The 14,333-nt window shown below is 43.1% G+C and overlaps 1 protein-coding gene and 1 long non-coding RNA gene across 2 annotated transcripts in view; one reads left to right on the forward strand and one right to left on the reverse strand.

Annotated features, from left to right (window-relative positions):
• The window catches only part of LOC123977407, a 2,999-nt gene extending 846 nt beyond the window's left edge, over window positions 1-2,153 (forward strand). The window contains exons 2-3 of the long non-coding RNA XR_006826660.1: window positions 161-363; window positions 1,469-2,153. This is a non-coding gene — a long non-coding RNA (uncharacterized LOC123977407). The remainder of the gene's footprint in view (window positions 1-160; window positions 364-1,468) is intronic.
• LOC123977404 (pleckstrin homology domain interacting protein) overlaps window positions 26-14,333 on the reverse strand; it is a 31,981-nt gene continuing 17,673 nt past the window's right edge. Inside the window, exons 18-40 of the mRNA XM_046060052.1 lie at window positions 13,727-13,873; window positions 12,111-12,294; window positions 11,892-11,994; window positions 11,540-11,677; window positions 10,451-10,548; window positions 10,115-10,322; window positions 9,902-10,012; window positions 9,455-9,562; window positions 8,249-8,373; window positions 7,609-7,691; window positions 7,354-7,465; window positions 6,032-6,093; window positions 5,748-5,903; window positions 4,860-4,980; window positions 4,604-4,729; window positions 4,412-4,487; window positions 3,945-4,004; window positions 3,641-3,793; window positions 2,979-3,131; window positions 2,526-2,737; window positions 2,195-2,433; window positions 1,466-1,612; window positions 26-1,347 (exon numbers count right to left, since the gene is read on the reverse strand). Coding sequence (XP_045916008.1) covers window positions 638-1,347; window positions 1,466-1,612; window positions 2,195-2,433; window positions 2,526-2,737; window positions 2,979-3,131; window positions 3,641-3,793; window positions 3,945-4,004; window positions 4,412-4,487; window positions 4,604-4,729; window positions 4,860-4,980; window positions 5,748-5,903; window positions 6,032-6,093; window positions 7,354-7,465; window positions 7,609-7,691; window positions 8,249-8,373; window positions 9,455-9,562; window positions 9,902-10,012; window positions 10,115-10,322; window positions 10,451-10,548; window positions 11,540-11,677; window positions 11,892-11,994; window positions 12,111-12,294; window positions 13,727-13,873 — 3,632 coding nt within the window. The 3' untranslated portion in view covers window positions 26-637. The remainder of the gene's footprint in view (window positions 1,348-1,465; window positions 1,613-2,194; window positions 2,434-2,525; window positions 2,738-2,978; window positions 3,132-3,640; window positions 3,794-3,944; window positions 4,005-4,411; window positions 4,488-4,603; window positions 4,730-4,859; window positions 4,981-5,747; window positions 5,904-6,031; window positions 6,094-7,353; window positions 7,466-7,608; window positions 7,692-8,248; window positions 8,374-9,454; window positions 9,563-9,901; window positions 10,013-10,114; window positions 10,323-10,450; window positions 10,549-11,539; window positions 11,678-11,891; window positions 11,995-12,110; window positions 12,295-13,726; window positions 13,874-14,333) is intronic.

Genomic DNA, 14,333 nt, shown 5'->3' on the forward strand with positions numbered 1-14,333 from the left:
GGGGGGGAAGGGGGGGGGGGGGGGTCAGGCCAGTGGTCTCTAATCTGTCGTAGGCCATCAAGTCCTCAAAAATAGTAAGAGTGAGTAAAGATACATCCAGCTCTCCTCATGATTTTTTCAAGTACTAAAACTACTGTTTTGCCCGGTCTGACGCCAACAGTGTTTAAGGTGGTGAAGAGTAGGTTCACCAGAAAAAAGGAGCGAGTCACAAGACCACCAGCATCGGAGTCCACGAGCTCCTGTGGGATCCAACATGGACCAATAACGTGAGAGGAGTTGGGACAAATGAACATGCGTTGTCAGAAAGCCATCGGTTGGCGTGGCGATGTGCTTACTGGGCCAAGAAGAAGGAGGAGTGGACAGGTAACTGCGCTGTTGTGTCTCTCCGTAGCCACAGCTTTGAATAGCAGCAGCTGGACTAGCAGCTCCCCAGACACACACACACACACACACACACACACACACACACACACGCACACGCACACACGCACACAAATGCATACAACACCAAGCATGACTTTCCCAGCTCGGCCCCCCTACTCCTCCAACGCATTAGCTAAGAAATCTCAGCCAGATTTCTTCTCCGTCAAGGCAGTCAGCCTCCTCCTCACACCCTGTGTCTGCTCTGTTGTCTCCGTTACCAGCCTATCAGGTTGGCTTTGGCCTTTTCTGTGAGCTTGCGGACACGTCCCTTAGAGGAGGTGCCAAAGGTGATTGATGAGTCCTCAAACAGCAGCTGCCTCTGCTCCTCCTCAGAGTCCTCCTCGACGTACCAGGCAGATCGCCGTCCCTGGTTACGTGTGCGCATCGACCCACCTGCCTCCTCCCCTGCCTCCTCCTTTGGAGATTCCTTCCGATTGGATCGCTGAGGAGTAGTCTGGGGAGGAGGCGTGAGCTCCTCATTGGCTCTCCTGCTGCTCCTCCTCAGTGGCGAGGGCTCAGGTGACTCCGCGGGAGGAGTGGCGTCATCGGTTCTCACCACCCGGGGCCGGCCTCGCCGTCTAGGCGTCGATGTCATGCCCGAATCCGACAGCAAAGATGTTTCCTGCGTGGAAGACATCCCGCCTTCGTCCCCTGTCGATTGGTCAAGCTCATCGTTAGGGGTGGAGCTCCTGCGGTTGCCGCTCCTTCTCATGTCCTCCAGCTCCTGTTTGCTCTTCCTGCCTCTCTTCTTGCCAGGAGGGCGGCCTCGGGGTCTGGAAGGGCTCCCTGGAGTCACGACTTCTGGAGGACTCACTGGTGGGTCCACTCTGGATTTCCGTCCCCTCTTCCCCACACCCAGGGTCACATGACTGCTGTGGCCATTCAGGTGGACTGTGCTCTGAGATGAAGGGCTGGCAGGAGAGCCTGGCAGGGAAGGACATTGATTTATAGGACAAAAGGAAGAAAGTACATATCAACAGCAGACAGGTGACGTATTTTATGACTTTAATCATAAACCTATGCATTCTTTGTGATCTCTTACCAGGTGTGTGTCGTACAGGAGTCCTGAGTTTCCTCCGGGTGCTTCCTCCACTGCTACTTTCTGGGGCTGGAGAGGGTGCCACCTTTTCAGGAGCTGGTGGCGCTGATGCTGACACAGAGTTATGAGCCCTCAGTGAGCGAGTAGACTCTGTCGATGGCAAAGAGATATGTAATACAGGAAAGAAATTATGGAACATGTTACATGTGGTAATTTTTGATACTAGACTTTTGCTTGTCAAGAGTTAAATGAGAAAAATATCGATACCATGTATGTACGGTAAATATGAAGCCAGCAGCTGGTTAGCTTAGCATAAAGACTGGAAACAGAGGGTAACGGCTAGCCTGGCTCAGTCTGAAGGTAACACAATCTGTCTACCAGCACCTCTGAAGCTCACTAATTAACACATCTCATTTAATTCATACAAAAACTGAAGTGTAAATACACTTCTGGGTTTACAGGGGATTAGGTGCAGGACAATTTCTTGGCTGGGCACAATAACTCCCTGGAGTCTTGTTGTTACCACGTTGTTGCCAGGCAACTCAACTAACCAGCTCCTGGCGGAAGTTTTATATTTGGCATACAAACATAAGAGTGCCATCAATCGACTAATCCAGCTCCCAGCAAGAAAGGAAATACGCACATTTCCCAAAATGTCCAACTTTTCCATTAAAACTACAAACTGTTTTGTTATTGCTCTCAGTGTGAATTTATATGCACAAGAGCGCTCACCTGCTGTGCTCTGTGTGTTGCTTGCGGTTTGTGAGGAGGACAAGGAGGGCGGCGTGTACGTGGAATGGCGTGCTGCACTTCGCGTACGCCCTGCTGCCGGTGTGTCTGCTTTCCCGTTCACCAGCTGAGGGGGCTGTTTGAGGGGGACGCTCTGTCTCAGGGAGGAGGGTCGCGAAGGAGCTGGTGACGGCTCCCTTTTTCCAGTCACCCTGGACGATACCCGTCTCTTCCTCTCTGGACTGGAGGCACGACAGGAAGAAAAAACGCAAAAGATCACACTCGATGCGCATTAAGAGACTCAAAACCCCCAGTAACATGTCCTTCTTTCTACCTGGATGCAGTGCTGCTGGCTGGAGATTCGCTCCTCCTCCTCCTCCTCTTCATGGCGTGCCGTGTCTGTCTGTCCGTAGTGTGTCGCATCTGTCTGTCCGTGCCCTGTCTGGTCAGTTTATCAGTCAGGCCGTGGATGGCCTTGTAGTCGGCCAGGATGGAGCTGACATGCTCCTCAAACAGTGCTGAGAGCCTCAGACTCATACTGTAGATCTGGAGACACAATAAAGGATACACTAATTCAACTGTCACACTAAGACATCAAGGGATACATGACTGGACAGCCCTAATTGATATGAGAATTTTAATTTACATACTTATCAAAGCATGAAAATCAAAGATCACTACAGGGTACATTAAGCTTAATGCCCCCTGATTTTACAGGCCCTGTGTGTGTGTGTGTGTGTGTGTGTGTGTGTGTGTGTGTGTGTGTGTGTGTGTGTGTGTGTCTTACCCGAGACTTCTTGCTGGGCGTGTAGGCTTTGGAATTGCTGAAAATGAGTCGGATATCTTTGCAGAGCTCAATGGGGGACTGGTACTTTCCTTCTGTTAGCGTGTTGAGGACGGTGCCAAAGTCCATCGGTGAGTCGACTATTTGCAGGTAGTCCTGGCAGAAGCAGAGGGAAATTGGGGCATTTCATTTACAGGGTTCAAAAGATGGGTACACGATTAGGAGTAGAGGAGAGATAGAGAGGATAAAGAAGTAAGAGATTCGGGGGGGATTTGGGGTTTCTCTTAGAGTGGATGAGGAAAAAAAATGAACCTAAAGCAAAATAATTCCACTCTCCCTCTGTTAACAAGAGAACTGTAGCCCCCTGAAACTGTGAGTCTATTCACATTGTTTCTCGCTCACAGCTTACACATCCATTAGATTTGGCCTTGCTGAATGGCGAGGCCTGTTCTTCTGGCCAAATAATCCCTTCGCTTCAAATACCACTCCTTATGTAACTGAACTGCGGCCACAGACTGATTTTGTACCAAAAACATTTAAATGAAAATGCAAATGAATGTGCGCCTAATGGCAATTCACGATGACCTAAACTCAGATCACATCCAATTGAGTTCAGTTTGCACACAATAGTGAAGAAAGAAAGCAACGACTTATTGCATAGGTACCGGGTATTCCTGCAGGTCCACAGGTTCTCTGAAGGGCTCAGAGTCTTCACACTGAAAGATGAGATCCAGGAGCTCCTTACAGCGCCCCCTCCATGCATGAGGGTCGTATGAAGGAGGTCGCGTTCGAAGTTGCCGCCGCATGGGTCGACGGCCCTACACATAAAAATGAGATGAGGGAGTAAATAGAAATATCTGTACTGGCAACTTCTAATGTCAAAAGTGAGACCTTAGAGATTAGTATGCTTTGTTTTCACTTGTGTGGACAGCAGTCTTGTCCAAACCATGCTGCTATCAGATATGTTACCTTGTGATTTCGTGTGGATGTACCAGGAGTATTAGTATCTTCGTCCTCCTCCTCATCATCCTAAATAGCGAAAGGGTAATTAAATAAAGGCAGCGTGTATTTCCCTCCACCAAGCTCATCTACTATATGTAATAGAATATTTCATTGTTCAAACTGCATTTCAAATGTAACTTAATAATGGCAGCATTTCTTTTAAATAGAATTACTACTCATTAACCCAAATTTTGTTTGCTGTGATTTATGCAATACATTATCCAGTCCACAGCAAATTTTGGAATTAAGAAGACAACTGTGTGAGATAGTGAAAACAAGCCTTTTTCATAGAAATGACAAACAATATCTTGGCTGGGTGAGAAATTATGTTATCAATGTCAGCCACTAATTTAGAGTGAAAAGCGAGCATGTTCAGGACTATTTTAAGACACACTGCAGTGTAAAAACATGTAGATGTGCACACACACACACACCTCATCTTCCGAGTCAGAGAAGGTGGCCTTCTTCATAGTTTTGTAGAGGGGCATGAGGTCTGTCATACTTTGGTCCCTGAAGACAAAAGAAGATTTTTTTTTATGGACTGATTTAAGACAAAAACTCAACTGGTTGACGCTGAGCAGTTGACATTGTTTTCTTGAATAAGTTATGCTTTACAACATACTCACTTAATGAATTGCAGCATGAGGTCAGAGACAAACTTGGCGGTAGTGACAATGAACGACCCAGGCTCATTGAATGTTTGGGCATTGTGTTCAATATAACGTACCTCCCACATCAGAGAGGACAGTCGCCTGAAAAAGGAAATAGAAATGTGTTGAGTGGGCGTTTAATTCTCTCTCCCTCTCTCTCACACAACCACACACACACGCTCTGTATCTTCTGCCATCCCTTTTACTCAACCACAACCTTGATGTGAGGTACCTGTAGAAGCGGTTCACCAGCCTTTCGCGTATGGTGCTGAGGTCCGTGACGTAGGCCACTACTGTGCAGTACGTGGGGTAAGCTTGTAGGTCCACTGGAAAGGCAAATGGCGCTGCTACATCTGAGGGTGGCACGTTCGGTTGGCAGATGAATGATGGAAAGGTGAACACACAAGAAGACGGGATTATTAATGGAACACATCTGCTGTAACAGACGGGCAATGCTACACAACAAAATGGCAGGATGGTGTAAGGGTGTATGCTTAATCAAGAAATAAGTTTACATGATCAAGTGCAGTTAGTTGCTGGTAAGTTAAGGCAGGTGAGGGTAACAAAAGTGGATATCTTGTCTGTCTGTTAGATGTCCTTCCAAATGAAATAACCTGCATGCGCCACTTGTCCCTTTTGTTTTTCCTACTTTGAATAGTCTTACCTAAATATAGTTGCATCTAAAAGACTTTATATAAATCCTGTCCTGCTATAACTGCAGCATGGAGCGTAGGAGTAACAGGGAGACATCTAGAAGGATTGCTCGTGCATGTTAAATCCCCAAACTGTCACTAGAGGGAGCGCTCAACTAGCTTTCATCCTACGGGAGAACTGCAGTTGTACAAAGCCAGTGCCTAATATGACATTACATCACTTAAGGGGAATTCAAGCAAGCTCCTCAGTATGTGGCCCAACGTTTTAGCAGCTTATTCTTTTTAACATATGATCCGTGGCCCTGCTGGGCTCACGCTGATGAGCTCAGAGTAGGTGACTCATGTTGTGTGGACTCATGCTGCTGCCGCCGCTTTACGGACCATGCGCCCTCTTGGCTCAGCTTTACATCCCTGCTTACAAGACATACGTGGACTGCTATTTTCACAGTGGCTTGGTGACGTCATACCGAGCGTGCAGAGCTGGTCGATGGCTTTGATGATGCGTTCGCACTCGTCGGCGCGTTTGCGGCAGCCCCATTCCCCGTCCAGTGGGACGTACAGCAGCTCCTTCTGTTCTTCTTCTGTCAGCGGGACGCTTGTGCCCAACTCGTCGGGGAACGTGGCTGCACAAAGCAAAAAGTCATCAAGATTGTAAAATGTTGAAATTGTTAGGTGTTATATTTGAATTTGTAAAGAAAGAAAGAGTTTGAATGTGTGCGCACTGTACTGTGGGCGTATTCGAGGGACTTACCATCTTCAGGGATGGGTTCCATATCCCAAGGACTCATCTTCTCCGTATCGCCATTATCCCAGCTGGATGGGAAACAGTGTTAATATGAATCATCCACATCATCACATGGTGGTCTTTGTGTTTGTATTTTTTTTGTATTTTGCAGATATGACATATATATGTCATGTCTGTATGGCAGGCTGCAAGTTCCTCTCTCTCGCAGCCTAAAGTGGATGTCGTTCTCTAACAGGGTTTTTCAAATAAAGTGTGTCCATGAGCACTCGGTGCTGGCAAGAAAAATGAACTCAAACAGACAATATGCTTATTAATGTTTCAATTACAATGTCACTGACAATGAAAGTCGAGCAATTCAACACAAAGGGCAGTCTGAGTTGGCGTCATTGTAAATATCAAATTCAAACTGTCATCCAGGACTGTTTCATCAGCTCTCTTGAATGATCCCATCCACGAGGTATTTGTGCAGTTAATGAGTCCTGGGAGAGGAGGTGTCAGCGGCATAATCACAAGGTCTTTGTGGAATTGTTGTTACATGTAGAACATTTGAATCAAACTGCTTCACATTTCTTACTCTGTCAGTTTAGAAAGTCAGACCTCAAACTCATTCAGTCTCGGGACTCACTAAGACGCCAAGATCTCAAAAGAGTCACGTGAAATTTCTCAAAATCATAGGACTTTAATAATTACATTTGTGTTTTTTCCCTTCAGTGTAACAAATTAATCCTGCACCATTGTGCATAAAACAAGAATCACAATTTCCTCACTAAAATACTACAATTTCTGTCACATTTCTTTTGTAACCTCTCTATACCTATGAGTGCTTGTTGAGTATGCTTCATATATAGTGTCATACTGTATAAGCCTCATGTTATGCTGGTTGTCTGGTAGGGTAGTAGAAAAGTTCTGGTAGTTATCATGACATTCATAGTTTCGTCATGTTGCATTTTGTTGTGCCGTTTCAAGGGGCTGAACACATTTCTGGCAGTGACCTGCGGTGCTGCAACTATGACAAGATGTCATTTGCAAGATAAGTAATTTTGTCACCTTGGAACCTGAAAATAGACAATATGACACTTCACTCTACTTCATTTGAGGTTTCCTTGATTATGTTTAAAGTTGATCTCATCTGTGTTATTTCTGTTCGCCTGTGCACAGTTCAAGTTAAGTCATGGAGTCTTGTAATTTGTTGATGCAATTTAGGGAAAAATTTAGGAACCATTGGTTTGATGCGATGGATCTTGCAAATCCAAATACAACCAATTAAATAAAAATGCCTATTTTAATTGTGCAGCCCTAAATAGTGTAAATTCCAGCAGTGACCGTACCAGACATTGTAGCACTGAAACAGGCTGTCAGGATACTGAGGCTGGTAGGGCTCCTGGCTCTCAATGGTCCCAAACCACCAGGCATCGTCAATCACTGACCGAAACCTGTCACCTAAACACACACATGGCAGTTAGTTTAGATCTTTCCAAGAAAAGAACAGCTGGTTTCATAAACTGAACTCGAAAAATATATGTGACACATATTTGGTATTTGTTTCAAATTTGAGTCAGATTACAAAGGCAACATTGGCTGACCTATACTCCACTGTCTCTTCCTGGCATTGTCAAACTGCTGCCGCAATATCAGGAAGTCGATTACATCAGGCATGTCGTGGTATCTGCAACATGACAAATATGTACACATTAAGTCAAAGACTGCAACAAAGCAAATACAGGAAAATATAAAACAGGCTTATTAACAGAGTAAAATACATCATACACATAAAATGTGTAGTAGCATTTTACCATTCCCATAACAGTCTTTACTGACTATAATGTCAGTCAAGATTACTGGGTTAAATGTTTTATGAGAACTGTCTTGTCTTGTGTCAAGATGACAATTAATTTAAGAAAACAAATGCTGTATTTAAACTTAGCAGAAGAGGGAGGCACATAGACTACTTAGGAGAGTAGTTTCACACTGTCAGCACTGAAGATCTACATATTGTTGGAAAATTAGGGTGAATGATGGAAAGCCCAATTAAGTATAGGGTATGACACATTGTAAAGTAGCATGTATACCATATACAAATAGCAGGAGTGCCGTGATGCACCAGGAAAAAGTAATAGCATTTATTCTTTAAAATTGATTGTCAAACACCTGAGCTTGACAATTTGTTATCAAAAAGCTGCAGACCCTCTGAGGATCTTCTGAAGACAAAAGGGGGGTGCTTACTTCATGGAGAAGGACCCTCCGGTCAGTTTCCCGGTGTCAGGGTCCAGGAAGGAAAGCTTCAGACAGCACAGTGTGGGCAGGCCGACTTCATACTTGATGCCAACTATCTTCATCAATTCCTGCTCCTGAACACCACAAATAAAAAAAAAAAAAGACCAAATAATGTAAATTAATACAACTTATTTATTTTTAGGAAAGGTCATTCTCACACCCCGGAGCCATGTTAGGTTAAACATAGTATAATTTTCCATTGATATATTTTCTTTTAAGTTCTGTGTATTATGCAGGCAGAAAGAGTGCAAGCAATGCCACAGTAAGTTCCAAACTGGAAAGAGTAATGCTTTAGTGTTACCAGGCCTGTTTGTTCAAATTACCAAAAAATAAAAGGTATAGAAGAGAACCCTGCATTTCACATGCTACAGGCAAAACATTCAGAAAGAAGCACACTGTGCCTGCAATACATTATGGGCTTCTGTCTGGACAGAAATAGCTATTTCTGCCAGCACGCACGGAAAAGAAATGAAAAATATACCAAGTAAAAATGCTATCCAATGGGCTGTTACTTGTAAGTTTTGACAACTTTTTCTTTCAGTCTTGTTGAGATAGTTTTATATACAGGGATGGAACTTTGTTCTCTGCAGACATTTTTCTTTTTAGGACAGAAAATGCATTAAAGTAAAGATGAAAGTGAAACCAGACAAGTGTCTGTGATAAACAAGAAATACCGGTAGGAGGTTTGCTAGCTAAAGACTGTGTGTGTGTGCTGAATTACATCGTGACTTGCAAACTACACTGTAATTCCTAGGACTTGGTGTGTATTCCCTGGAAGATTGTGTGTCATTTTTTATCTCTGCTACTCTAGCCTTTTTAAGCCATTGCTTTGGAAACTTCCTAAAAGAGAAATGCCAGTGAAATTATAATAATAATAACAACACTACCATGTCAGTCAAGATGTTAGATCGCAAAACAGTATCTGGCATTGGAACTTCACTACATATCTATCAGAGAAGTTATTAATGAAGTGTTATTAACTGTACAAATATAATTCCTCTATGTGAAGACTGTATAGATTTTTTTTGTTAAGAGGCTTCTACTCCGTAGACACACAAATAATGACACAATATAAATCGCTAGATACATGGGATCTAAAGAGCACTGTCTCTCTTCAGAGAGTCTTAAATCCATCTTTGTCAAACTGTTCCTTACCCGTAGCTCCATCTTGTGCCAGGGTTGCTTCTTAGGATTGATGCTGAAAATCTTTTTTTGCTTGGCCATCTCCACATAGGCTTCATGGCCCTGTCTGAAATAGTATAGCTGCGTGCACACACATACATCAATTAAAATATACCTCAGAATGCACAGAAGTGAGTCTTGAATATTATTCTGGCACATCATGTATATTTTTCTGGTATATAATGTACTTAAAAATATAAAACTTGTGGCAACACACTTAAAAAACTCTTTTAGCTTATAGAGTTGGCAATGTCAGTCACGGTACCCCTTATATTCTTGTGTGTAATAGGCATCACAGCCTCATGGGGCCGCTAAATTTAGTGCAGACTTTTAGTCTTGTTGCTATGTAAAACCAGCCAGTGTTTTGATATGAGCAGACATGTGGTGCACATGTGGTGAGGACACTGTAACAGCGTGTACCTCGTCTCCCATCTGGGGTATGTAAGGACATCTGCGGGGGACCGTGTCTGTGATCCAGGCAGAGGGAAGCCACTCCTCCAGAGTTAGCCCTTCCTCCTGTAACTCTGTCCTCTGATTACACACAACAAAATAAACACGCAATATGAGGTCGTTACTTCACATTTAAGGTTTTGGAAAATAGGATTTTGTCAAAGGCAGCTACTGATGACAAACCTTCCTCTTCTCCTTTGGCTTCTTCTTCTTTGGTAATGCGCCATCTTTGTCTGCTTTCTCTTTCTTCCTTTCTTTCTTGCCTTCTCTCTTCTTCTCTCCGTCTTCCTCAGAGCCGCTGCTTTTCTTTTTCACTTTCACGCTCTTCTTTGGCGGTTCAAGGTTGATCCCTGCGTCTGCTGTCCAGTCAGAGTAATCGCTGGAGTAGTCACTGCAAGAGAAAAGATTAAATACAAAGATGTATCTTGCTTGTGTTTTGACTTGCATATAGCATGTGCTCGTATCTGTAGGAGATAGTTGATATGATAAATGTTTGTCATATATTTTTATATATCTTACCTTGAACTACTGTGGTCATCTGGCCATGGCTCCTTTTCCTCCTCATCCTTCTCCTCCTCTGAGGAATGTCCGTTGATTTGCCGTACCTCCACCTCTCCCTGGAAACACACATACATACATTTTATGTCAGCACTCTAATGGACACAATGACGAATGACAGAATCAGTGAAAAGAAAAGACATCAGATATCTACTATGGTTCTCAAAGTGGGTTCAGGGTTCCCCCAGGGGTCCTTGAGTGGGTTCAAGGGGGTCCCCAGCAAAAAATGAAATCATTTATTTTCACTATAATTCCATCCAGAAGTAACAAAGTGACAGAATGTCTGACTATTATGGTCACTGGTTTCATACACTTTCTGTAATAAAACATCAAAAAGTCCTGTCAAATGGAGGTCTGTGATCTAATTTGTGTCAGTTTAGGGGTCCTTGATGTGAAAAAGTTTGAGAACCACTGGTCTATCGTTGTCACATTTGTGAGCTAAGCAGTGGTGTGCTTGTATCAGCTAGCTTGATTTACTTCTGCTGTGGTCGTAAATAAGAGATATGGGGTACTGAGCAGAGCTACAGCCCCTTTAAGCCTTCAATGCTCAACAAACAGACTATTTGTAATTGTTATACTTTTGTTCTGAGAGTGGACATTAGACTGCTACACTGATTTAAGCAGTGCATTGTGCCTGGATTATGTTTATGACAGGGTGTTCTTTTGGAAAATGAACACAGAGCGAAAATACATAGAGTCCAGTCTATGAACACATGTATTAGTCAGACCAGAATTGTTCTATACAAGTTTCTGGGGCAAAATAGCAAAATATTGGGCAGTTAAAGGTTAACATGCTAGTAAAGTCTTCTGGTGAAAATCAGCTGATCTAATATCAGGTCAAGAAGACAAACCAGTACAAAAGCAGTAATAACAAATTACATGAGTCAACAAAATAGGAAAAATAAGAAAAGAAGTTAAGAAAAAGAAACTGTGAAATTGTAAGATTATACTGCCTGGCTGAAAATCATTAGATCGTTGGGTTTAGCACTTAGCTCCCCCACAAAGTTTAAAACTAAACTGAAAACAAACTAGTAACAGTGTTGTCTCTACCTCTGAGGTGCTTTCATCGTCATCAGCAGCCTCTGCGCTCTGGCGGCTCGTCTCCTCCATGGCAGCACGAGTCTGATAGCCGTGGTTGCCCTGGCTCCTCCTCCCCTCGTCAACTACACACTCTGATGTCGGATGAACCTGCAGCAGCAGAGGATGAAGGACAGAAACGAGACAAAGTCACTCGATATGAGTACCGATAAATTTAATAATAATTAAACAAGAAATCTCTAATTAAAACTAAACTGTAATCCTGCGCCTAAGAGATGTTAAGTCAAAAATAACAAGGTTATGGGAGAAAAATAATTATACTCCTGTAGAACAATAATATGTGTGTGTGTGTTAACTCACTTACCCTGCTCTCCTTAGGGAGAGAGTGGATGGTACGTCTCCTCCTTTCTGACTGATAAATATTGATCTCCTCCTCCCCTTTAGCCTCACGCCAGTTTACCTGTCTCCTACACAATAAACACAGAGTGACGACGAGGTGTTAATACCATCACATCCAAAAGCGGGATCCTCTATTTGTTATCACTTTTCTGTGTGTGTGTGTGTGTGTGTGTTTGTGTGTTACCTGACAGACGCGTCCTCCAGCTCAGGGACCAGCACCCTGCGGCTCCAGGCCACCAGGTCTCCCTCTGTGGCCATCTGGCTGCGTGGGGCGTTGCTGTGCATCTGGCGGACACCCTCGATCTGCCCGCTGCGACGCAGACCCACATTGGGCGGGGAGTGCACCTCTGTGGGAGAACCCACCGATCCTGAGGGACCGAGACGTCAAAGAGAGAAAAAAATTGTGCTTTCAATTTGTCAATAGCATTTAAGTGATACGCGTGTTTTGGTGGGGAAATTGTCCTACTGCTTCTGACACCAAACTCATTCATGCGTTTCTAGTAGATCGTTCACTCAGGTGCTGCATTTACTAATGTTTCAGTGGATCTTAAGAGTGATAGCAGATGACTCAAATCATCTCCAAAGTGTGTCAATAAAAATCTATAGCTCTAAAATAAATGCGAAAAGGCTGCAACCCCCTCCCCCATCACTCCTGTGCACGAGCACTAACGCCACCTGTTGCTGATTGGCTGGAACAATGTTGTGTGGCAAAGTCCACACACTTTCTTTGTATTTCATTTACAGAGCCAGGGCTACGTAAGAAAACCGTACTGTTTTCAGAACACACTAGGGCTGGGCCCTAGCCTAACCCTAACCCTAACCCTAATAAAACAATAATGATAATTATCGGAATATAATTTTTCTCAATAACAATATAACAACTGTTCAATAAATCTTCAATAAATATTTGATTTAATTGAATCACATACAAATTAGCGCTTAACATTTCTATTAAGATATTTATTTTGTTGAGGAAAATAGACTGAAGAAAGATTTTATCATAATTGTTTTAAATGTTCTGCCTCAGATTTGTTAAGTGATCGACTGTTTGGCAAGTGTTTGTCATGTTCTGACCATTAAGAATAGTTTAAAACCACAATTTACTATCTTCAGCTTTCATTCAGGGGTAAAAATCTGCCTTTAAAGTTAAAAGGAATAATGATTTGACATTTCGTGACAATTATCGATGTCAAATTATATGAATTTTTTTATCCTGATTAACATTTTTGGTCGTATCGCCCGCTGCCCTAGAATATACATAAAACAGAGAGCTCGCAAACCGTGAGGAATTATTAGCTTAATTTAACAAAACATGTACTGGATTACAATCACTTACTATCCCTTTAATCTTCCTTGATTAAGAAGTCAATTGTTTATCTATAAAATGGCAGATAGCAGCTATTTCCAAATCCCCAAGTCTTCAAATTGCTTTGCTTGAAACAACTGAAACAGTTATTTTGTTGACAAGCGAATAGTTGATGTTAGTTGAAGGAGAAAAAAAAGACTTAAACCATTAAATCGGTTAACAAAGCGGTATCTACTAATTGCTTCAAAAGTAGTAGATTGAGGAACAGATACAAAGAGAGACTAGAGAAAAAACAATGATTGCAACTTGCAGGGAGTCAGTTACTGAGGTATTTCATTAGTTAAACTTAGCAGAATTTACAAAGAATACTTCAGAATTTTTCTTTTACTTTTTAGGCGAGTGAAAACAAAACCTAATTGGCATGGCATGTGAACCACAATGAAAAGCCGCCCAAACTATAATAGTATGACCTTCCTGTCATGACGTGGTCTTACCTCTGCTGGCCCTGGTGCTTGCAGCAGTAGAAGCAGAGGCGTCATTCGCTCCCAGTCTTTGGTCCTGTTCCTGCTGCAGCCTCTGAATCATTGTATCCAGCGGACTGGAGCCGTCCACCGCCTGCTCACTCACCACTTGGTTCAGGCCTGACACAGACAGGAATGGAGTAAGTGAAAGAGAAACAGAACGTTTCGGGGGGGGGGGGAACACATCAAATTTAACAACAATTACGGTCATGAATAAGGCCACTACTGTCTTTATGGCATTTGTTTCTATTTCTATTAGACGAAGGTCAGCTAACAATTCCTATACTCTGCGTGTCACAATGCTCTACCAAAAAGCCAATGACCTTTAAAAGCTGAGAGCAGAGCAAGGTTTGGTTAACACTTTTCTATATACTGTGAGAGCATGTAGAGTCATATTGTCTCACAAGGAACTCCTCTTTCCCCCTTGCCTCTATGGAGGGAAATTAGGTTGCATTCAGACTGCAGGCCAAAGTGACCCAAATCTTTTTCCTCATATGTGACTCAGATCTGATTTTTTTCTAACAGTGTGAACAGCCCAGGTCACATGGAATCTGGTCTTTTCCACTTTGGATTTGGGCCA

The sequence above is a fragment of the Micropterus dolomieu genome, linkage group LG10 (assembly GCF_021292245.1).
Source record: "Micropterus dolomieu isolate WLL.071019.BEF.003 ecotype Adirondacks linkage group LG10, ASM2129224v1, whole genome shotgun sequence".
Lineage (NCBI taxonomy): Eukaryota > Metazoa > Chordata > Actinopteri > Centrarchiformes > Centrarchidae > Micropterus > Micropterus dolomieu.